General features: G+C 46.0%; 1 protein-coding gene across 3 annotated transcripts in view; it reads right to left on the reverse strand.

Annotated features, from left to right (window-relative positions):
• The window catches only part of ACACA (acetyl-CoA carboxylase alpha), a 355,968-nt gene that overhangs the window by 244,656 nt on the left and 85,332 nt on the right, over positions 1-25,980 (reverse strand). For all 3 annotated transcript variants that reach the window (XM_085879260.1, XM_085879257.1, XM_085879259.1), the window contains exons 19-21: positions 23,985-24,119; positions 22,961-23,107; positions 22,654-22,842 (exon numbers count right to left, since the gene is read on the reverse strand). In XM_085879260.1, the coding sequence (XP_085735386.1) occupies positions 22,654-22,842; positions 22,961-23,107; positions 23,985-24,119 (471 nt within the window). The remainder of the gene's footprint in view (positions 1-22,653; positions 22,843-22,960; positions 23,108-23,984; positions 24,120-25,980) is intronic.

Below are 25,980 nucleotides of genomic sequence, written 5' to 3' on the forward strand. Positions count from 1 at the left end.
GGCCCTGTTAATTTTCTGGTTCTCATTAATGATCTCTCCGACTCTCTGGAAAATCCTCTTTATCTCTTTGCTGATGACTGCACCCTCTGTCATACCATCTGTCATCCCTCAGACCAGCAAGCTGAGCTTCTTCACTCTGTGCAGATCTGGATAAAATCCCAAACTGGTCCAACATGTGGAACATATTGTTACAGCTGTGGAAATTTGCAATACACCAGAAAGGTCCTCAGGTTAGATATATCGATAAGTTCATGTGTAGTTAGTCCACACCTATTGTTTAGAGGGAATATGTGTGATTCATCCGGGCTGCGACGCTTTGAGTTAGCCATTTTTCTCTCTCTATCGTTATTTTGGACCAATAAGCCGCCAACAACTCAAACACCACCACCTTCGCCTCTTTACCTCCACAACTCCATCCCGCAAACATCGCTTCACCGCCATTCCCAAACGACGCCCGCCAACAACCAAACCACCACAGCAAACCCCCCCACCACCTTCGCCTTTCTCCTTCCACAACCAACAACCACACCACCTGCCAACACGGAACGTCGTGCTGTCCAGGGTCCGTTCGGTGATTCTTGCCAAACGCCTCAAGCCACGAGTGCACATGGATGCCTTTTCGGGAGAGGAGAAGCGGATCAGGAAGGCTTCACGCCCCTTTTCTTCCATCTAATGACTGAGCATCGAGTGACATGGCCCCGCCTCCGAACCCGCTGAGAAATGCGTTCCTTTTAGGAGGGGAAATCGGATCAGGGGAGGCTCACGCCCCTTTTTGCCCGACCAATGGCTGAACGTCGGGTGGCGTGGCCCCGCCTCCAAGCGCGTTTTGATCCGCGAATCTGCATACAAGCTCCTCCCCCGGTCTATAAAGACGCGAGCACAACGCAGCTCGTGTGGGCAGAAAGGGGTGCAGAAAGGGGTGCAGAAAGTGGTGCAGAAAGTGGCGCTCGTCGGAAGTCGTGGAGTCTGAGAGGCTGTCGTTGCGGGGATCGGACGGCGAAAGGGACGGAGCTCGGAGTTGAGGTCGAGGGACGAGTCGCGGCGTGGAGCAGGGATGCAGAAGAGGACTCAGGGGCGAGAGTTCGCCAGAGTCGGTGCGGTCCCGAGACCCCGTTAGCGGGACGGAGCATCCGCCATTCCACTCTCCCGACCCCGAACATCAACAATTCCCCCCCATCCGCGCTGAGATAGCGCCGGTAACCCCGTCCGTTCCCCAACCCAACCGTGGTGTCGACCGACCAACACGTGCCTGCGCAACACATGCCTGGAGGAGCTCACCGACCATACCAGGGGCACGGAGTCAGGAGCGTTACGCGGACATTGGGCGAGCCCGCCATCGCGCCATGAGGGCACGGGTAAGACCCCTTCGGTCTCGTGGACCTGGCCGGTCACCCAGGTCCCACGTTCATTTGGTCCTCGGACCTATCTGCCTCCTTGCCTGTGAGGGTGGCTTGTATTTTCTTTGATTTGGTGTAAATGTGTGTGTGTGTGGTGCCAGTCTTTTAAGTAAACCCGTATAAGTGCTTGTACATTGATTTATTCGGTAGTAACTCTGCGTATTGTTCTTGCTTTGGCTGTTATATGTGCATTTCTGTCTGGCTGTGAATACGTGCTTGCCGTGTGTGTGTGTGTGTGTGTGTGTGTGTGTGTGTGTGTGTGTGTGTGTGTGTGTGTGTGTGTGTGTGTGTGTGTGTGTGTGTGTGTGCGCGAAATAAAGTGCTTGCTTGTTGAACTGTTTCCCGTTTCGTCGCGTCCTTTCCTTTGTTTGAAAGTTCCATCTTGCATCACGTAAGGGATTGGTAGTGGGTGCAGACACTCAATAAATAATCACGAAACGTCGAGGTCGACGATAACTCCGCTCGGTTATCCCTGCAGCACGGAACAAGCCGCTTAAGCGGTTCGTGTCCGGAGTCGACCTGCGGCGTGGTACAACTCCTCGGTACGCTACCCGCGCGGGTACTTAGGTATATCGACATTCGGCGATTCACCCTATTGCGCGCGGGTAGAATGCGGACTGGGTTGTGGTGAGGTTAAACCCCCACCCGCGGCTAGCTCCTTGGCGGTAGTTCCAGGAGGGTCACGACCAAATTGTCTGTTCCGGTGGGCAACGCGTCGCGATTCGAGTTACGTGGCCGATCGCACGCCGGGTGGGCGAAATTCGTAACAATATCTTTCAATCCTGACAAATCTCACACTCTCACTATGTCTGTCCGAAAGGACCGTTTAGAACCCCCCCCCCCCCCATCTACTTTCTCAACAATCCTCTGGAAGAAATCCTTTCATTAAAGCTGCTGGGTCTCACTATCTGCTATGATCTTTCCTGGGAAAGCCACATTTCCAACTTGGCCTCCAAAGGCAGTTGCCGACTGGGAATCCCCCGTTGTACAAAATTCTTTCTCGGCAATCCCCACCTGAGCTCCTGACCAAATACAAAGCTTTCATCTGCAGCCTGATGGAGTACTGCTCTCCCTCTGGGCTTGTGGTCCTGCCCCTCACCTTTCTCGGCTTCACGCTGTGGAAACCAAGGCATTTCAGATCATTGGCATCTCCCCCTGATGAGGCTGAGTCTTTGGGCCTCTCACTCTCTCACCGCAGGCAGGTCAGTGGTCTTTCTGTCTTCTACCGTGTCCTCTGTGGTTTCGCCTCCCCCCCCCCCCGCCCTGCTCCGTTTGTGATACGTCGCCACCATATTTCTGCAGGGTGCTCAAGGTCCGCCAACAACCCCCTTCTGGTAAAACTAGCAAAATCACGAATCACTGCTCACCTTCACTCTTTCATTCCTCTTTCTCCCCACCTTTGGAATAAACTCCCACACTCTCTTCAATCCCATTCTTCCCTCCAGGCCTTCAAAACAGCAGTTTACCACCACCTCTTATCTTCCCCCCTCTCATCGTCCCCCCTCTCATCGTCCCCTATCCAAATCCTCGATCTTTTCTACCCCCGTTAATCCACCCAAGCCCACCTCCTTCAAATTGCCTGCTTTCCTTCTTGAAAGTCCCTGTAATGTCCATCTTGTATACCCCGTGTTCCCCGCCCCATTCGGAATGTTGTAATCACTGATCACTTTTCCCAATCTGGCACTCTTTATTCAGACTGCAAAGAACTTCCAAAAAAAAAAACTCCGAATAACTAAATCTAACAAAGTCACAGTTTCATCATGAAAAGAAAATTATAACAAAGGCTGAGTATTCTCAACATCAGAAAAATATACTACCAAATAATGAAAACACTCACTTTTGCAACACTTAATATAAATGGTGGTGGTGCTAACCACATCCACCAGACCCAGATCAATAATTTATTTAAATGGAAGCAAGTTGATGTGATCCTCTTGCAGGAAACTCACATCACAGGTAAGGTTGAACATGACTGGTGCCGCATTTTTAAAGGTAAATGTTTCTTTAGTAACATGTCTTCCCCATCTGCTGGAGTGGTTTTTTTTTTTAAACCAGGGCTCGCAGCTGTATCTTGCCTCTTTCGGGAGGTGATAAAGGGCCGTTTTGTTTCACTGGAACTGGTGATTAATAACTTAAATTTTATACTTTTTAATGTGTATGCACCAAGTGAGATATCTGACCGAAAAACTTTCTTTTCGTCAATGATAAACCATTTAAAATTGTTTGATTTCAATCAGTGTATATGCATAGGGGGTGATTTTAATTGTACTTTTCAGCCCAAATTGGACAGGAACTCACCGGAACACATCCTGAAGCCCATGGTGATGTCTCACTTTTTTTTTTCCGTCGCCGGTTTCCTTGATGTATGGTACTTGATGCACCCAAATGACAACCACTATACATGGTGTCGATGCTCCAATGGTCATGTGTACTCAGCGAGGTTTGACCACTGGTACATCACCCCATGTTTAAAGAATGTTGTAGCCTCCTCAAATATTTTCCCCTCCATCTTCTCTGACCACCACATCGTCACTGTGGGCTGATCTTGTCCCCATTTCCATCGTAGAAGTGCTTATTGGAAATATAATACTCGTCTTTTTGATGATACCACTTTTAAAGAAGCTTTTTGTAATCTCTGGGTAGCGTGAGCAGAAAATAAGTCGCATTTCCCATCGAGTAATGTTTGTATGGGACAATCTGAAAACCAATATACGGCTGTTTTGTCACCAATTAAATTCGTACAGGACTCATGCAAGTCAAATCACATTGGCCCAGTTAGAAACCGAAATTCCAAAACTGGAGAACAAACTGGCAAAACAAGAGAATGAGACAAATTATTAAATACTCCGAGAAAAAAAGGACTCAGCTTTGAGAGTTATTGCAAGAAAAGGCTGCTGGATCATTAGTTAGGCTTAGAATACAAAATCTAAAAGTATCGGATAGCCATAGTAAATCTTTTTCCACCTCGAAGCTGAAACCAAGCCATCTCGGCATATTTTATCAGTTTTTGACTCCAGTGAAAATGTAATCACAAATTCTGATGAGGTATAAAATACCATAAGAAAGTTATATTCAGAACTATTTTCAAAAAAAGATGTTTGTGAGGATAAGGTAAACCTCTTTACCTCCCATCTCCCATCCCTGACTGAGACTCAGCGTCTGGAGCTGGAGGTGCCGTTAACCCTCGCAGAACAAGCACGAGCCCTGGGTGAAATGGACTCTGGAAAGGCACCCGGAATTGATGGCATAACTACTGAATTTTATTTGGAATTTTGGGACCTTATGGGTCTGGAACTCTTGAACATATTCCATGAATCTTTGCGATCCGGTGTAATGCCATCAAGTCTCCGGAGAGCAGTGATGAGTCTCCTCCCAAAGTCGGGTGATCTCCAAGAGATGGAAAACTGACGACCGGTCTCATCGCTTTGTACTGACTATAAACTCTTTTCAAAAGCGATGGCAAATCGTCTGAAGAAAGTCAGTGGCGATCTCGTCCGAACTGATCAGACTTTCTGCATCCCCGGTCGTTCCATTTATGACAATATTTTCTTGGTTCGGGATCTAATGTGCGCTTTCGACAGTATTGATCATGTTTTCTTGTGGCGGGTCCTCGAAGCACATGGATTTGGGGTGAATTTCAGAACCTTTACAGCTTTATATAGCTTTATAGCAGTCATCACTGACATATTTAGTATAATAAAGGTTAACAATGAATTGATTTCCCCAATACAGGTTCAGAGAGGGGTGCGGCAGGGTTGCTCAGTTTCAGACTTGCTCTTTGCGTTGGCAATGGAACCATTAATTTGTACACTCGGGGAGAATATCTCTGGTCGAACTTGCTTCCCAAGGAGTCCTCCATTGAAGACATCTGCTTATGCTGATGATGTTTGCGTCATCATCAGGAACAACCAAGATATCGCTGCACTCACAGAATCCTTGAGAAGTATTTTTCCTGGCTTCTTCCCTTAATGTTAATTGGAAGAAAAGGCACTGTGGGTGCCATACCTTAATAATTGCCTTCCTGTCTTGACACCTCCACCACCACTTCCGGAAAACCTAGAATGTAAGACAGAAGGTGTTGCATATCTTGGTGTTTTCCTGGGTTCCACACAATTTGGGAAAAAGAACTGGGAAGGCACGACTGAAGAAATAAGAGAGATATTGAAAAGGTGGAGAAGAGCCCTGCCACATCTGTCTTTTAAAGGCCGTGTCTTGGTGGCCAATAACTTGGTTGCTGCAGCTCTATGGCATAGATTTATTTGCCTGCAACCACCGGAAGTACTGCTGGGGATGATCCAGGCAAAATTGGTGGACTTTGTCCAATGGAGGTCAAAACCAAGTTCATGTGAGGTCCCGCATCATGGCCTTTCACTTGTCCTCCATAAAACGCCTCCTATATGCTGAACACCTGGCAAACCATCCCTTGGCCTGTCACATTTTGTAACAGGCGAGAGTTTCACCTATGGTCTCGAAGTATCACCTACGACTACTATGGACTCAAAATGCTCATGTTCATCCTGATGAACCCAATTTCTTTAAACTGCCCTTTGACTTTGACTGTTCTCTCAGAGATCTCCCACCGCACCATGTTCGTACAGGGACAAATGAACAACATACTGCCACCAGCAAGAACCTGTATAAGTTATGTTTGACGATAATTCTCAGTGTTTCACACTCAATGGAGTGTCACGTTGGAAGAGGCTACTTCCTGCTGGTACTCCCTCTGAACCTGTATGGGAATCAATGTATTGTAAACCAATTGCCAAAAGAACGGGAGATCTCCAGCAGCGACTTGCCCATTGGATCATCCCATGTAACATGTCAGAAACTTTGCCCCAATATCCACATGCTGCCCATTTTGTTCTGTAAATGAGGACGTATTTCATTTTTTTGTTGACTGTGAAAAACTTATTCCATTATTTCATTGGTTCAATTTTGTTTCTCTCAAAATGAATTTCACGTTTATTTTTCGATCATTTATTTTTGGATATAAAAAAAAGAATGCCAACATGCCAAATAGTATGAGCTGCTGTGTTTTTTTTGAATGTACAGCAAAGCTTGCTGTATATTTATCTAGAAAGAAGAGAAATGGAAAACCCCTTCAAAAATGCAATGCATTGTTACGGATCTGCGGCGGAGGGATTCTCAACCCACTCCGGCCGTCACCGGGGTTTATAACGCCGGCTGGCTCGGCACAGGCCTCGGGTCATGCATCTTCAATCGCGATACCAACGTAATCCTGGACCTTACCAGTTGGAGAAATAGAACCCTGGTTACAGACTGGTTTTGTCAGATGCCGAGCGTTTTCTGCCAGTCTGTAACCATTTTGGTTTTATATGCCAATCGAACAGATCGTTCCTCGACGCGACACAAATTAATCCATAGCGGCAACTTCATACGAACCAAGCAGATTTATTGGGGAACATCGGGGAACACAACACAAGCAAAATATTCACGACAATGTTTTTATTAACAATCTCTAACCTGTTCTTAACTCGGGAACTACGGATTACAGGTTTTGAGGGGGTCCCTACCGAGATATGCCTTAAACAACATGCAGACAAGACAGACAGACAGCATGCAGACAAGACAGAGTACTTGGTGATGTTTCATGGACGAGAGGAAAGTGTCAACAGCACGAATGTCGCTCGTAACAAGCCGATGTCCACAGATTCGAGCCCCCAGTTCGAACACGCCGCGTGGCAAAATGGCGCTCGCCCTTTTTTCGCAGACCTCACGCACGCACTCTCGCGCATTCAGACCCCACGAGGTCGACTGCACCAGAGCGAAAGATCCACGGTGGTATGCTCCAGCTGGCTTTTCACAAGGTCCAGCATACAAATCCAGACCTGGCTTGTTCACCAGACAAGGCCAAATTGAGGTGTTTGGGCTCCGGCAGGTGGATCGACAAACATGTCGAGGACCTTCTCATGAAAGTCGATCACCCACACGACGTGCAGGCAGCCTCAAGTTGTTTCTCCTGCCTCCTTCACGAAGCAGATCGCAGACAGACACAGCTGTCGCCGACACAGCAGATCACGACTCCCACCAATCATTTCTCAGTTCCACCTTTTCTTTCTCGGCCGATGGCAGACTCGACCCTCGGGTTCAGTTTTCTCTCCCAGCCGATTCACCACTGCCTTTCCTTTTCTCGCTCGCCTCGAAGCCCCTGCTCATCCAGCAGATCGAGACTCGACACTCGTCGTTTCTCTGTTGCCTTCCCTGCCTTTCTTTCGGCTCGTTCCTCACGAAAAACAGACAACTGTCCCGTGTACAGCCGATCGGCACCACCACAGCGCTCAAAGTTTCACCAGTTTCTTTTATCGTTCGCTCGCTCGCTCGCTCGCTCGCGAGGCACTGGCTCCTCCCCCTTTTACGATGCCGACAAACTCCTCTCCCCAGCTCCACCTCCGTCTCCAGGCCACTCCCCCTCAGCCAACTGAGCGGGGCCTATTGTCCGGAAAGAGGAGGAAGAAGAAGCCCTCGGCACACCACCACTGTACGAACAATAAACATGCATCCTACACCTCCCGACACACATGCAACATCCACTCCACCGAACAGCCCAGCCAAACATGCAACTTATGGGGGATCTGAGCTAATCCAATATCCAGCAGCCTAATAAGGGCCATTTCCGCAACACTATTATCCTTTTTTAGTCAGGTCAGGTATGGCAGCATACGCCAGAGCAGCGCGTCGCTGCCTCCACTTTCCGCCGGCACTCCAGGGGCCTCCGTCTTGCCATACCCCAGGCAAATGCCTGGGCCATCCCCATCTCCTTGAGATGCCAATCAACCTGCTGCAACCATGAGGCACATGATTGGCCCATTGGCCTCCTTCACTCACGAGACTCCCTTGCTGAGAGAATCTGATGAGCAGGATAAGCATCAGGAAAATGAGCCACATGTCCATACAGCCGCAGCTGACGCTCACGGATGATACAGGTAACAAATCTCATTTGAGTCTCTCAGCAATCGCTCATTGGACACAAAGTCCGACCGGCGATAGCCAAGGATTCTCTGAAGATACGTGGTACCAAAGGAATTATATCTCCATCTCAGATCCTTGGTCAGAGTCCAAGTCTCACATCCATAGAGCAAGACTGGAAGCACCAAGGACCTGAAGACTCGGACTTTCGTCCTCCCGCACAGGTACCGGAAGCTCCACACCCCATTATCCAGTGAATCCATGACTCCCCAGACCCGACCCAGACGTCTATTGACCTCTGACTCACAGCCAGCAGAGACATGAATATCACTGCCAAGGTAAGTGAATCTCTCCATGACCTCAACATCCTCACCACAAACAGACACAGACAGGACAGCAGCATCCAAAATGTCATTGAAAGCCTGGATCTTAGTTTTGACCCAGGAAACCCGTAATTCCAGCGGTTCCAACTCCTCATTCAGCACCTCGAGGGTCCCCAAAAGGATATCTAAAGTCTCCGCAAAGATGACTGCATCATCTGCGAAATCAATGTCAGTGATCTTGACATTCCCAAACGATGCACCGCAGCTTGACCTCTCCGACATCCTCCCTAAAATCCAGTACATACAAGTGCTGAAAAGAGTGGGGGCCAGTACACACCCCTGACGAACTCCAGTAACAACTGAAAAATAAGTCACAGATTGTACCACCACATTTCACAGCACTCTCAAGTGTATAGTTCAGACATCAGATTGATCAGTTTTGGTGGCACCCCACGAAGACCTATATTCCTCCAGAGGGCATCCCGATTCACTGAATTGAACGCTTTGCAGAGATCCACATAAGCTGCAAGGAGCCCCTGCCGAAACTTTCGTCTGCATTCGGTGAGGACCGGAAGAGCAAGGATACGGTCCAATCATTGACCTCTTTGGTATAAAGCCTGACTGCTCTGGATGCTGGTGCTCAAGCAGATGGTGGCGAACCCTATCAAGTCTTATACGAGCTTAGACCTTGCCCGGCACTGAGAGCAGCGTCACCCCTCGGTGGTTGTTGCAGTCTTGGCGATCACCCTTCCCTTTCCAGAGAGGGACAACAAGGCCCCTCTTCCAGTCAATTGAGATGATGTCTGTGTTCCAGGCAGAGCACAGAACTGCAGGCAAAGACATGAGTGCAGCATTTCCACCAGCCTTGAGAAGCTCAGCACGGATGCCACAGATCCCTGGAGCTTTACCCCATTGCAACCAGTTCACTGCAGCCTGTGTTTCCACAAACGAAGGTACACCACAACCCCCTGGAGCTTTACCCCTTTTCAACTGATTCACCGCAGCCTGTATTTCCACAAGCGAAGGTGGACCACAGTTGATTGGCGGGTCAGCAACAGTGATTGCAACACCCCTGACGTCGAACTCGACAGCTGGTACATCAGCCTGGTACAACCGCTCAAAGTAACCGGCCCAGCGGGCCTTCACTTCAGACTCCTCTGTGCACGTACAGTGTACTCCTCTTCACTTTAGCACACGTACAGTTTTCGCCTCAGCTCCCTGAACAGCTCAACTCTGCCATTCACCCTGGCCCTGCGACTGGTCAATGGTATTCAGTGTCCCTTGAGAGACAAAATTCTTCTTTGCCCTTCGGCGAGTTCCAAGACATCCACCGGCAACATCAAGGATGGTGGTCTTGAAGGCACTCCACAACTCTTCAGGACCTCCCAAAGCAACCAGACCCCCAAATCTCCACTCAGCTTGTTCGCAAACGCCTCAGCTACCCTCTCATCTTTGAGCTTGCCACAATCCAGCCGAGGCTGGGATGGTACCATTCTCCTGGATTTTAGGTGCAACTTAAGAGTGGCTACAACAAGCCGGTGGTCAGTATTGAGGAACTGGGCACTTCGGTAGACCCTGCAATTCTGGATCATCCTCCAGCGACCATCAACGAGGACATGGTCAATCTCCTTTGCCACACCGCCAGCGTTGGAATACCAAGTCCAGCGATGAGCTTGTGGGCTCTGAAACCATGAACTGGCCACCCTAAGTCCATGACTTCTAGCAAAGTCAAAGAACTTAGTGCTATTCAGGTTCACAGTTCCTGACCCATGGGGACCAACACATGTCTCATAACCATCCTTATCAGTTCCAGTCGATGTATTGAAATCCCCCAATAATAGAAGTGTATCTCATCTGGAGCACTGGTCAACCACAGACTCAAGCGTGGCATAAAATGCATCCTTCACGGTGAGTTCACTTGCCTCAGAGCATAAACAGAGACCAGGGAAATGACACCAAAGGAGTGACGAATCCTTCGTCTCATAATACACTCGTTGACCGGTGTTCTCAATTATCATTGGAGTCAGCTTATTGGACACAGCTACAGCAACTCCTTGGGCATGGTAACCATCAGAGTGACCAAACCAATAGTCGGTCTAACCACCCGCCATGATCTCGCCACTATCCGGTCTCTAAACCTCAGAGAGTGATGCAATTCCAATGTCCAAACGCTTGAGCTCAGATGATAACAGACAGGTGATCATCCTCTCTTAGAGATAGGACATTCCAGGCACCCACCCGAAGGGACTGCCACAGGTTAACCTAAGGAGACCGCCGTCTGGTGGACGACACCCTCAGCACCACTCCGACACACTCTCCCGCAATCTAACCCGAGAATGTTACCCCGTGGTTTCCCTCCTGTCATCAAAGATTGGGGGTCCCGAAGGCTTTGCCCCAATTCCGTCATCCGGTGAGCTGCCCTGCGAAGGGAAGCTGCACAGGAGGTAATCACACGGAGTGGGTTTTCAGATTTCTTTGCGTTTTTGTGTTTTGTGGAATGAAGGGTTTTTCGGTGGTCGGAGTGCAAATCCTGCCACCAAACTCCTAATAAGTAGTAACCCAACTGCAGGAGGACGTCCACAGAAACAGTTGGGCACTAGATATGGATAGCTGTTGGCTCACAAGGAGCTCCTCCGCCCTTTGACAGGTTTTGTTTTTAATCCTGCTGGGTGTTCATATCCAAACATCCTCCTCACCAAAAAACCTGGTGGGGGAGACGATTTAGTTGCCAACAACCTGACCATGGAACAGGTTAGTACATGTTTACATGATACCTGCAGTAAATCACAGATCTGATCTCACCTGACCTAACTTTTTTAGTGCGCTTGTTTATGCAAGGTTAAAACTAGAATTTAAATTTTCCAAAGCCATGGATATTGTTGATAATTTTGTGGAAAAATGGTGCTTGGAGGGTGTTTGCGAGGTACGTACATGGAAATGATTTGGTATTGTTTGTTTGATATCGTTCCAAGAATGATGTAACCTGTTTGGAATTTGTTGTATTGCCTGATTTTTCTGTTTTATTTCTCTTAGATTTCAATTTATCCTGTATTATATTTTCTAGCTGTTTTTGAAGAGTAATGTTTGTGATCATATCCCTGCAACGTCTATGTAAATGCAACGTTGTTTTTTTCGGTGAAAGCTATTCAAGGTTTCTGGATTGTATACAGTCAGTACTATAGTGTAGTTGGTAATCACACCGACTCTAATCTGCCGATTCCCGAAAAATTGCTGATGTCGCCCAAGCGTGTGCGTGTTCGTGCGTGTACGTGTACGTGTTTCATAAAGCATTATATATTCTCTCTGCGAACTCCCCTACCTCCATCTATCCCTCTATCTCTCCCCCACCACCCCCTCCCTCCCAATATAGTGCAACAGCTCAGTGGTAATATCTGGATGGTGTTTGTCTCAGAACCATGTTTATAGTTTGACCGGTAGAAAATGGATTTCAGACATTATTTTGTTTGCATCTTCACAGTTATTCTATGGAGAATTATTTTGATGAAACAGAATGAATCGTAAATAACGTTCCAGCGCACGTCTGCTTTCCCTTCCTCTCACCTCACCTCACTGTCTTCCTTTCCCCCATCCCTCCTTGCTTCCCCTCCATCCTCTCTCCTTTCCCCTCCACCTCTTCACTCTCCCCGCTCTCTCTCCCCCACCCTTCTCTCCCTCTTACCCCTCTTTTTCTCCCTCCCCTGTTTAGTATTACCATCAGCGAAGTAACGGGTGGTCTTTGCTTATGGTAAATAAATAAACACGGAATCAATTTCAAAACCCGGCCGTCTCGCCCTGATGCATGGAGGCTAGGTTGACGGGGCCCATTTTTAGTGACTGGGACTGCCCTTTGACATTTTCACCCAATTATTAATTATTATTCTCCATATTGTCATCATAAAGGTTTGTTGAAAATTTGATGACAAAAGCTCATATGGTAAAAATAAGTTATGAGACACACACGCACGCACGCACGCACGCACGCACACATAGTCTGTCTCTGTGTCTGTCTGTGTCTCTGTGTCTGTGTGTTTGTGTCTGTGTCTATCTCTCTACCTCTCTCTCTTTTCCCACCCCTATCTATCCATCTCTATATCTCTATCTCTCTATATATCTGTATCTCTCTATATGTATATATCTCTCTATATCGAAATCTCAATATCTCAATATCTCAATATCTCAATATCTCTCTATATCTATATCTCAATATCTATATCTATATCTCAATATCTATATCTATATCTCAATATCTCTCTATATCTATATCTCAATATCTATATCTATATCTCAATATCTCTCTATATCTATATCTCAATATCTATATCTATATCTCAATATCTCTCTATATCTATATCTCAATATCTCTCGATATATATAATATATATACATATATATATATATATATATATATGTAATATATAATATATATACACATATATATATATACATATATATATATATATATATATATATATATATATATATATATATATATATATCTCTATATACAGTGGGGAGAACAAGTATTTGATACACTGCCGATTTTGCAGGTTTTCCCACTTACAAAGCACGTAGAGGTCTGTAATTTTTATCATAGGTACACTTCAACTGTGAAAGACGGAATCGAAAACAAAAATCCTGAAAATCACATTGTATGATTTTTTAATAATTAATTACCTTCGCAAACTTTGTTGCGAAGGTTATGTTTTGATCGCTGTGTATTTATTTATTTGTTTATTTATTTATTTATTTGTGAATATGTGTTTGTTTGTTTGTTTGTTTGTTATTCGCATAACTCCAAAAGTATTGAACTGAATCGCAGCAAATTTGGTGGGATGATTGGTTATTATCCGAGGACCATTTGATTAGATTTTGGGAGCGATCGGGTCAAAGGTCAAGGTCAAGGTCATTAAAAAGTCAAAATCGTCTTTTTACCATAGCGCGGTCAATTTGTGTCCAATTTGCATGCAACTAATGCCAAAATGTTCAGAATTCAATGCCCCATCTTGTGATATGTGACATGACACAATGACATAATAACCCTTTTTCGCGGTTGGGAGTCAAAGGTCAGGGGGGTCACGACATTGCAAAATGTGCGGTTTTAGTCATAACACGGTCAATTCTTATCCGATTTGCATGAAACCAACACCAAAATGTTGACTGTTCTGTTCCCCACACTATAATACCAATTACAAAATTAAGAGTGCAAAGGTCAAGGTCGAGGTCAAGAAAAGGTCAAAATCGTCATTTTGCCATAGTGCGGTCAATTTTTATCCAATTTGCATGCAACCAATGCCAAAATGTTGTGAATTCAATGCCCAATCTTGTGATATACGATATGACACAGGAAATTTAATGTTTTTAAACCATCATAACACATATGAGATGGCAAATGTGGTATGGGATTAAATACCCTCACAATCAACGGTTTCTGGGGGGGGGGGAATGTAGCATTGGCGAAGGTATGGGCTCAACTGAGTGCCCGTTCTAGTTTGCATTTTATTGCATGAAATAAGTATTTGATAAATCAGAACAACAGAACTTAATATTTGGTACAGAAACCTTTGTTTGCAATTGCAGAGATCAGACATTTCCTATAGTTCTTAACCAGGTTTGCACAGACTGCAGCAGGGATTTTGGCCCACTCCTCCATAGAGATCTTCTCCGGATCCTTCAGATTTCGGGGCTGTCACTGGGCAACACAGACTCTCAGCTCCCTCCAAAGATTTTCTCTGGGGTTCAGGTCTGGAGACTGGCGAGGCCACTCCAGGACCTTGAGATGCTTCTTACGGAGCCACTCCTTAGTTGCCCTGGCTGTGTGTTTCGGGACGTTGTCATGCTGGAAGACCCAGCCACGCCCCATCTTCAATGCTCTTGTTGAGGGAAGGAGGTTGTTGGCCAAGATCTCGCGATACATGGCCCCATCCATCCTCCCCTCAATCCGGTGCAGTCGCCTGTCCCCTTTGCAGAAAAGCATCCCCAAATAATGATGTTTCCACCTCCATGCTTCACGGTTGGGATGGTGTTCTTGGGGTTGTACTCATCCTTCTTCTTCCTCCAAACACGGCGAGTGGAGTTTAAACCAAAAAGCTCGATTTTGGTCTCATCAGACCACATGACCTTCTCCCATTCCTCCTCTGGATCATCCAGATGGTCATTGGCAAACTTCAGGCGGGCCTGGACATGCGCTGGCTTGAGCAGAGGGACCTTGCGTGCGCTGCAGGATTTTAATCCATGACGGCATAGTGTGTTACTTCTGGTTTTCTTTGACACTGTGGTCCCAGCTCTCTTCAGGTCATTGACCAGATCCTGCCGTGTAGTTCTGGGCTGATCCCTCACCTTTCTCATGATCATTGAGGCTCCACGAGGTGAGATCTTGCATGGATCCCCAGACCGAGGGAGATTGACTGTTATCTTGAACTTCTTCCATTTTCTAATAATTGCACCAACAGTTGTTGCCTTCTCACCAAGCTGCTTGCCTATTGTCCTGTAGCCCATCCCAGCCTTGTGCAAGTCTACAATTTTGTCCCTGATGTCCTTAGACAGCTCTCTGGTCTTGCTCATTGTGGAGAGGTTGGAGTCTGATTGATTGAGTGTGGACAGCTGTCTTTTATGCAGATAACGAGTTCAAACAGGTGCAGTTAATACAGGTACTGAGTGGAGAATGGGAGGACTTCTGAAAGACAAAACTAACAGGTCTATGAGAGCCAGAATTCTTTCTGGTTGGTAGGTGATCAAATACTTATTTCATGCAACAAAATTACTTAAAAATCATACAATGTGATTTTCAGGATTTTTGTTTTCGTTTCCATCTTTCACAGTTGAAGTGTACCTATGATAAAAATTACAGACCTCTCCGTGCTTTGTAAGTGGGAAAACCTGCAAAATCGGCAGTGTATCAAATACTTGTTCTCCCCACTGTATATTTATTTATTCATTCTTTCTCTCTTCTTCTTCTTCTTCTTCTTCCTCCTCCTCCTCCTCTTCCTCTTCCTCTTCCTCTCTCTCTTTCACACACACACACACACACACACACACACACACACACACACACACACACACACACACACACACACACACACACACACACACACACACACACACAACCATCCTTGTCACAGGGTCATTAAAGGTAAACCATGAGATTGAGAATGACATGTTCCTGTGAAAACAACATCAACCAATACGTCCACGTGCATCCCCACATACAAAGCACTTCACAATCAATTACAACGACACAATTAATCTCGATGCTGAGTCTTTGTAACTCCTAAAATGTTTCGGAGGTATCGGTTATGGAAAACTTCAAGTTTCCTGGAAGCATTTGTCTTTGGAGCCCATGTCTCAGCTCCGTACTGCAGTTCACCAAGCACCACCACATGGTAGAACAGTCTTTTGGTCTTGGGCGTCAAAGAAAGGTCACTGTCCATTAAAAAACAACAGGTCTCCGCAGTGCTCCAAAAGCTCTCGAGGCACGAGCAATCCTGTTGTCTATCTCCTTCAATATGATTCCATCTGAGTCAATAATTGACCCCAGATATCCAAATTCACTCACTTCCTCAATTACATCTCCTCGAATATAGAATGGATGCATGTCATCTCTATCATCATAAAAATGCTTCGGCAGGCATTAGTTTTGTCTTTGGTACTCCTGATTTCAGCCACCACTCAGAAAGAACTTCTTCAAAAACCAGTCTGTCTGTCTCTGTCTCTGTCTCTGTCTCTGTCTCTGTCTCTCTCTCTCTGTGTCTGTCTGTCTTATCTGGTTGTGCATACTGCAACTGCATCATCTGCGAGCAGTAGCTCAGTCATTATCGTCGGATAAAGTCTTCGGCTCCTTTCCCGCACTAGTTTGCCGCCACATTTTATTTGGACAATTCATTCACTCCAAGGGGATGGCAACGTTCGCGCCACTTCTCAATCACCGTATTGATGTGCAAATTGAATTACGTTGGGGCAATGGTGCATCCCTGTCACAAACTATTTTCTACTACTATGTCTGGAGGGTCACATTCCCATCAACACGAACCTCTGCTTTCATTCCACCATGCATAGATTGTTTGAGCTTCACCATCACAGGAGGAATGCCATACTTTTGTCGTGTCTGACAAAGCCCCGATCGAGGAACTGAATCGTACGCTTTCCTCAGGTCCACAACACAGCATGTATATCTCAGTTGTGTTCTCTGGCCTTCTCCATTAACTGTTTTACATGAAATATCATATCCACGCAACCTCTTCTCCTGTGGAACCCACACTGTGTGTCTGAATGACCTTCCTCAACTACCTTTTGTAACCTCCTTTTAATTATCTTAGCAATCAGCTTCCCTATCACATCAAGTAAACCGATTCCATGCCAGCTATCACACCACATGAAATCTCCCTTCTTTGATATTGGAATAAACACTGCATCGCTCCACTCCTCTGGAACTTTTTCATCATTCCACACTTCCTTGAACAAGTCAAAGATTTTATCCGTCAAGCCTGCACAGCACTTCACCATCCCAGGCAGAATACCGTTTTGACCTCAAGCTCTCTGTCCCCTGAGTTTCCCCAGTAGTTATGATTCAGAATAAACCAGGGGGGTTCAGAGTGTATCGATTTGCAGGAACACAACAAAGCAATAATCATGGACTGTCACCAATTGCCTCACATGGAAGAACTCTTTTTTTTTTCTGACATTGGAGGTGCTGTGGTCTTTTCAACAATTGACCTTGCCAGTGATTACCATCAGGTGACCATGCACGATGACAGCTGATAAATGACAGCTATTATTACACACGAGGGATACCGCAGAGTTCTATACGGCTTGGCATCAACCCCAGCTGCATTTCAAAAGCTGATGGTGACAATTACTTCGCTATTACCAGGTGTCTAAAGCTACCTGGATGACATAATTGTTTATGGTCATTTCAAAGCTGATCACGATACAAACCTCAGTTTTTCTGCACCTCTTGCATGAGGCTCGACTAAGCTCAATGTTCAAAAGTGTTCATTCAATCAAACCAGCCTGCGTTTTCTCAAGGACATGTCATTTCAAAAGATGATCTCCTTCCTGACTCTGACCACATCCAACGCAGCCACATCTGAGGCGCCCGATCCCCTCGACATTGTTTCCCTGCGCTCCTCATCAGGACTCACCTCCTGGTTCTGTAAATTCCTGCCAAACTATGCCACTGTTGTTGAACTGATGCACACACCGATTAGGTCTGGGACGAATATAAAGTTGACCTGAATTGCTGAAGCTGAGTGGAGTTTCACTGGTTTGAAGACACTGATTGGTGAGAGCCCTGCTCTTGCTCTTTTGGATCCAAACCTGGCCACGTTCATTTCGATGGATGTGTCTGACTATGAGCTCGGAGGGGAGCGGATGGGGAAGGGGGTTCTTCACTCTGGCTCCTTCTGAAAGGAAATATTTGACAGGTGAGAAGGAAGCTCAAACCTGTGTCTGGGCTGTGGAAAAATTGAAGGACATACTTCTAAAGGCGTCACTTCACCCTTCAAAACTGACCACTGCTAGCTACAAAAGGCAAAGGTCATGCCAGACTAAGAATCGCCATTTAGTCGGCTTCAATGCTTCACATCTCTTATGACCTGACGCATCTCCCTGGAAAACAAAATTACGCCGCTGACTGTCTATCCACACTGCCTCTACCTACCAGTTGTGTTGCCGAGGATGAAATTAAGCCGATTGTTACAGACAGAGCAGTCAGGGCAGCCGAAATAGCGGCAGAGTTCTTTGCTGCCTGTAAAACATGCCCCGAATTGCATTATATCTGCTGCATGCCCAGATTGGGAAAGGCTGGCCAAACTCAAGGGAAGCCGTTTGCACTTGAAATTGCTTCATACTTCGCTGTCCGTCATGAACTGCCCGTGGACAATGCATATGTGATGGGCCTCGTTTGATCATGCTGCTGTCCTTGCGCACCAAACTGGTCAATCTGGTGCATGGAAGTCACCAGGGCATTGTGAGCAGTCGACAGCATCTCTGTGACCTATACTGGTGGCCACAGGAGGACAGCCTTGTGCAATCCATTATGTCATCTTGCCTGTCCTGTCAACTGAGTGACAAAACCATGGAAATCTTCCCTGCTCCACTTCAGCCAGTCAAACTACCTGAGAGACAATGGCACAAAGTGGCAATAGACATCGCTGGACCATTCAAACTTGGCGCATGGGATTGCCGTGAAGTCATCACCATAGTCAACCATTACAACCATAGTCAACCATTGAGAAGGGAATCTCCACCTGGATGTTACCGACAAGAGGCCGCAATTCACTGCAACTGCCTTCTCTCAGTTTTTGCAAGAGAGAAATACGGCAAATTCACTCCAGCGTATACTGACCCCAAGCGAATGGTGTGATGAAAAGATTTAACAGGAGTTTATACAGAATGTAGAATGAGAACGTAAACCTTGGAAACCTGCGGTAACTGAATTCCTGCAGAACTACTGGGCGACACCGCACGCCACCAATGGATTTATCGCAGTTCAAGTTGCTCTCGAAAAAAGAAATATGGGCACCAAGCTGAATATCTTTCCAGTCATCAGTGATTCGAAACTGCTCCTGAACGCGAAGGACACGGACACTGTCGTGAAAATACAGACACAAAGCAAGGAGGACACAGACCAAAGAAGGGAAGCGAAGATTCTGATATTTAAATCAAAGGATCATGTGTGAGTAAAGAAACCCGTGTATGCGAGTCAGTAAAGGCACTGCAAAAGACACTGACTCTATACTGATTTGGGTATGCCTGGTGTTGGCTCAGCGGTTCAGGTGGCTAGCTTGGGACCTAAGGGTCGTGAGTTTGAGCCTGTGTCGGGATTACACCTAACACCAGGTGAGGTTGACTCAGCCCGTCATCCTTCAGAGTTCGGAAAAATGAGGACCAGTGTACTGGGTTAATAACCATTTGCGGTAACCTGTGTCGGAGTGGTGACCCGCTCAGGACTGTACTCCTTGCCAATGGAACTGCCTCGGCAGCCCTATGTGCCTATATGGCACTAAAGGAACGGTATTATATTACAGTACACAGATTTTGGAGAAATTTGGAGCAAGCACAGCGATGGGAAGAAACGGAATGCATTGCACCTGGCCCTCTATCCGGAGACGGCACGAATGCCGATTAAACACAAAAATGAAAGGAATGAAATGGTTACAAGCTCTGCGTGAAGAAAGATGATTAAAAGATGATGATGATGATGTAGATCACGGGTTCCCAACCGGGGGGGAAATTTCCCCCAGGGGGGGAATTTGGGTGTTTCAGGGGGAAATTCTAGTCTGGAATTAAAATTCTGGAAATTATCAGAAAATAATTAGAAAATAATTTCCAGTAATAGCCTTCTGTTCTTCTCTTCTCAGGAGTACCTGTTTCCTGAACTTTACCCACTTTCATTCTTATGTTTTATTTTCTTTCTTCTTTTTTAGTTTGTTCTTTTCTATTACATGTCTTAATATGATCTCTCTTGTTCTTTTCAGGTCCGCAAGTGATCATGTCGAAAAAACGGATATATTCAGAAGCATATCTAGACTTCGGTTTTACGTTCGTTGTGAATAACGGGGAACATCTGCCACAATGTGTCATCTGCACAAAGACCTTGGGGAATGGTAGCATGAAGCCATTCCAGATGAAGCAACACCTTCAAGGATGCCATCCCGAACTACAGAACAAGGATCGTGAATACTTCAAGCTGAAACAAAATTATCTGAAGAAGATGAGACTGGACTCAACTGGAGCGTTTCGTCAGCAAACGGACGCTATTGTGAAAGCGTCATACGAAGTCTCGTACAAGATTGCGAGGGAGAAGAAACCACACACAATTGGTGAAACATTGGTGAAGCCCTGTATGCTGCAGTGCGTGAAGTTGGTCCTTGGTGAGGCTGCCCACAACAAGATGACCCAGATTTCCCTTTCAAACAACACCATTCGGTCACGGATCAATGATATGGCTGAGAGCATCAAGAAGCAAGTTGTTCAGAAGGTTCGAGGGTCACAGTTTTTTTCGATTCGACTCGACGAATCGACAGATGTTGCGAATCTGTCCCAGCTGTTGGTCTTTGTTCGTTATACCACCGAAAAAGGAATTGCAGAAGAATTCCTCTTCTGCAAACCTCTCCAGACCACGACCAAAGCTCAGGATGTGATGGACCTTATCAATGACTTTTTCGAAGACAGCAACATCAGCTGGGAGTCTCTGGTTGGGGTGTGCACGGATGGTGCCCCAGCCATGCTCGGCTCTCGATCGGGGTTCGTCACGCTCGTCAAGCAAAATAATCCGGCAGTGGAATCGACACACTGTCTGATCCACAAAGAGGCGCTTGCTTCGAGAACTCTCCCCAAGAACTTCAAGCAGCATCTCGAGACTGTCATCAAAGTCGTCAACTTTATCAAGAGTTCCGCTCTGAACACTCGGCTGTTCCGTCGGCTCTGTGAAGGCATGGAAGCCGACCACGAATCGTTGCTGTTTCATACTCAGGTGAGGTGGCTCTCAAAGGGAAACATGTTGCAGCGAGTCCTGGAATTGTTTGATGAGGTGGTAGCCTTCCTTCGGGCCCAAGAGAATGTTGTGCTTCTGGAGGCGTTGAAGGGTGAGTTTTTCCGTGTGCGGCTGTCCTACTTGTCCGATATTTTCAGTGCATTGAACAAGCTCAACAGGAAACTGCAGGGCAAAGGGACCAACATTCTTTTTCAGTCGGACAAGATCAGAGCTTTCGTGGCTAAACTGGAACTGTGGAAGAAAAGAGCGGGGAGTGGAAGTTTTTCCTCATTCCTCGCTCTGAACGAATGTGTGGAGGATATGGAGGATGGTCTGCCTGATCCAATAGCCGAGGATATCAAACAACACCTCGAAGGCTTGGAGGAAGAATTCAAGTATTACTTCCCGGGGATCACAAACGAGAGCAACGAGAACAAGCTTATCAGAGACCCATTTCAGAGGAACGTTGATGATGTGCCAGAAGCGTGGCAGGAAGAGTTCCTAGACTTGAAAAACGACTCTACAGCGAAGGATGCCTTCCAGAATATGGAACTGGAAGAGTTTTGGACCCAAGTCCGAGGAACCTACCCGCTTCTTGCGACCAATGCTCTGCGGATATTGGTCCAGTTTTCTTCCACCTACCTGTGTGAGACAGGATTTTCGGCACTGGTACACCTCAAAACAAAGGCACGCAACAAGTTGGAGGTGGAGGCGGATCTTCGCTGTGCGCTCTCCATAACTCCCCCAGACATTGAAGGACTCGTGAACGGCAAACAATGCCAGAAGTCACACTAAAATGCTGTGTTCTTATTCAATACAATTTAATGTTAGCTGTGTTAGTGCATTTGAAAAATAAATTAGTAAATAGTCTCAGTGTGTTTTAACTGTTCTTTCTCTCATACACATGAAGGGGGAAATCTGGATGGTTGAATTGGGTGCACGGGGAAATGACAGAAAAAAGGTTGGGAACCACTGATGTAGATGATGATGTAATTAGACAAGTCCTCAAGTGTCGACAACGAGTGCTCTCAAGTGCCAGTCTGCATGTTCTATGGAGCGGAACACAATATAGAAAGGTTGCAGCCAAGTGTCGCCACACACGTCAAGCGAAGCAGTTGCACCCGAATATAATTAATTACATTTGGGTCGTATGGCTTTGATGTAAACAATGTTCCCAAAAGCATATAATCTCTCAATATTCCACTTGATAAGTCCCCCAGACTTGATAATCACGATACTGTCCCCCAGCCACTCCTCCAAAAAGTGGTGGGGGGACACCCCCCACCGACCGACGCCCAAGCAGTCATATCAGCCACGTTACGAAGACATATCAAAAGGAAGGTTTCTGCGCTTGGATCAAAAGGTTATTTGACTGCAGGATGAAATGGATTCAAAAGGATGGGTATTATGCAGCATAAAGTGACATAAATAAAGTTTGTCACTGGTACGATGTCTCTTATGTAGGTGCAGGTGAGTAAATAAGGCTTTTCAGAAGTTTATAGATGGCCCTCGTTTATTAAAGAGATGATCACACCTGCTGGCTGGGAAACTGGCAGAGGACCGAGGTGATGTTGCTGGCATATTGTGCCATCTCTTTTCGGATGGCTTTCTCCACAGCAATGGGCACACGACCTGAAACGCTGGTCATTATCTCCTGGAGCTCCAGCAGTGGCAGTGATGGATCACGCAAGGTTTGCATCAGTTGGCTGACCCAAGCAGTCACCTAAACATAACACATACATGTAATATCCACCAACATGCGCTTATGATATGCAGCACTGCATATCACACAATGATGGTGACTACGAATATATTGGTCAAAACTCGACACTCCAGCTTACCTTGGGGGTGAAATAGGGTTCTGGAAGGCAGTATCCTGCTAGCACATGGTAAAGACACTCATAAACAGTATGGAAGACCTGGTGAAGCTTGTGGCCGTGAAGTGGCAATGTCTCCTGAGCTGGGAGTTTGCTGGTGTACAGTTCAGCCTGAGGAGGTACACAAGGAGCAACAATCAGTGACAGAGTTTCAACATCAAAGAAGCAATGACTATTTTCTCTCGAGTCCCAAAAAAAGTAACATAAATATTTAATTGCACAACAGCCGCAGATAAAATGTTCCCATCTGAAGCAAACATAAACCATTTGTCCCCTCCTCACCTAACAGCAGGCATTTTAAAGAAATTGCCCACAAGCTACTTTTGGCCTTTCTGCCCACACTTTTGAGTCCCAATGCATGCAGTGGGGACTTTAAGCCTGGTGTTGGCTTCACGACTTGGGTGGCTGGCTTAGGATCCTAGGATCCTGAATTCCTGCCATGTTGGCTGCTGAATGAACAACAGGTGGGCTCAACTCGGCCTCTCATCCTTCCGAGGTTGGTGAAATGAGTACCAGTGTACTGGTAGAGGGGAATCCAAGAAATGATAGCTACCATGTGGCCAAGCTACCATACGCAACAAGAGTTGGGACTTTGAAACGTTTGGAAATGTATTATTGGATCTTGCAATGACTTCATGGTGACTATGTTCTAATTTTATGGAGAATGGAAATGTGAAACCTCAAGGTTGTTGGTTTCTCAACCATCAACCCTGTGCCTTCCAACTTTACCATGACTCTTGACCGAAGTGTATAAAAATACAAATTGGACATGAAAGACATTGGACACATACATGTCCAAATTGGACATGTATGTGTTGTGTTTCGGTGACATGAATATGATAATACAGCGGTTTTCTTTTGATGATAGAGATAGCCTTAAAATAGGGAAGAAATGCAAGAATCGAAATTAAAGAACAGAAAGGAATGCAAGATGTCAAAGTAGGAAGTATTCTAAGAAAATGACATCCCAAAGATGGCTGTGCTTTACCAGCTGTATGCGAGCAGGATCATCAAGCTGAAGACGAGCAACGACAACTCCAGGTTCAAGCACCGCACCAGGACGTTTAACATAATGTACGCACCCTGACTCGAGCACGCTTAAACTCATCACCATCTTCATCACCTGTTGGTAGAAACAATGAGAAACCACGCATTTCAAAACAAACCACTAACCTGCAAACAAATCAGTGAGGCCATGTGTGTCCTGGACAATTGTGGACAAGACTTCCGGGCAGCCTCCCCAAAAATTACTGGGAAATTTACTCAAACATACATGGTCACTTAACAGGAGATTTCTGTGTTTCACTAAAATATGGAGAGAAAATATTATTCTATAATGATTAGATCCAGCGATACTCATCTTTTGTATTCTTTACTTTTTGTTTAACTTCAGGAAAAGACATACAAGTGTGAGGTCCTGAGAATACGGGAGTTTCAAAATGATGAATGAATGCTAATGAGGGTTTTCGCTCTTGCGTGGTGTGTGCATCTTTTCAGTGACTCACTTGTCACTTCTGCTAGCTTGAGCACTTTCAACCTGCCATTGCAAGTGTGAAATCTGTCATTAAAATTGCCTTTTAAACATAATCCTCAGCATATAAACAATGGAGTGGCAATTTCATGATGGTTAACCATAATTGTTGTGTTCCTGGATGCAAATCGGACTCACGACTCACAAAAATAAATACAAACAGGAGACATATCCGTGAATGAGAGAGCGATATATCACACACATATGTATCACAAGCTAATGGTAAAAGTTATGTAACCCGACAGTGTCAATGTATGCTTGTTCTGCGATTAGCAACTCCCTGGTAGCATGCAAAGTCCTCATGCATGCGCAATAAAAAAGGAGGCCTTCAAGTCAAGCCCGTATTGGAACATGGCGTGTTGTCAGACTTTGTCCGAATCGCGTGAGCAATCCAGTCGATAAGTACGTGCATTCCGGCCATCGAGGTGTGTGTGTCTGTCTGTCTGTCTGTCTGTCTGTCTGTCTCTCTCTCTCTCTCTCTCTCTCTCTCGCCCCCTGCTGGATGTTGGTACATTGTGTCTACTGTCATGGCTGCTTCTTGCTTCGTGTCATGAGTACCTGTCCACTGCCGCGCTCGTTGATGTTTCCACACTCCCCATTTCATTCCCCTGTGTTTGCGTTTCTGCTTGTGAGATTTACCCCGTGTGTCCCTTGTGTGGAGAAGAGAGAGCTCATAGCAGCACGAGTAAGGGTATCGTGGGTTTCTGGGTGGTGCCCTGTTATTCCTTTCAAAATTCAAAAGCTTTTCACTTTAAACCTGTGTAATTTTGCTTTTTTTCTTTCACTTATCCTTCCTTCGTTTGTTTAGTTAGCGCTCCCTTTCCCAAGGTTTGGGCAAGCAGGAGTGCATTGATAACTTCCTCTTCCCGAGTTAGGAAGACGTCGAGCGTCATGTGTTGTAACATGGCAGCCGCTCACTCGCAGCGATATGCCGCGTTTGAACAATTATCGCGCAGGCACGGCATCGCATGCTCCCCACCAGAGAGTGTTTCGGTGGAGGCTATTGTTCTCACAATCGCGAGCATAATCAGGTTTGGTGAGGTACGTGCCGCATCACGGATGAATAAATGAGTAATCGTGTCTGTGTCCGACGAAGAGCATGTTGCTCTCATCGTTCAACAAGGCTTGTCCCTCGACTCTGGACACTTTGTGATGGTGTATCCTTTAGATACTCCTGCTCAGAAAGTGGTTATCTCAAATGTACCGCCATTCCTAAGCAGTAATGTAATCCTGACAGCGCTGCAGCCCTATGGACACTGTGTCCCCCCTAATAATGCTCCCTTTGGGCTGGAAAGATGAACGTGTCAGTCACGTGATGGGTTTCCGTAGACAGGTATTTATGGCATTCAACAAGGATTATCCCTCTCTGAACATAATTTTAAAGTTCACTTTAAATGGTCACGATTACCAAACATATATTAACACTGACACCCTAAAGTGCTTTGGTTGTGGT

This window comes from Eptatretus burgeri, chromosome 4 (assembly GCF_056783735.1).
Source record: "Eptatretus burgeri isolate ZD-2024b chromosome 4, Ebu_testis_v1, whole genome shotgun sequence".
In the NCBI taxonomy this organism is placed as follows: Eukaryota; Metazoa; Chordata; class Myxini; order Myxiniformes; family Myxinidae; genus Eptatretus; species Eptatretus burgeri.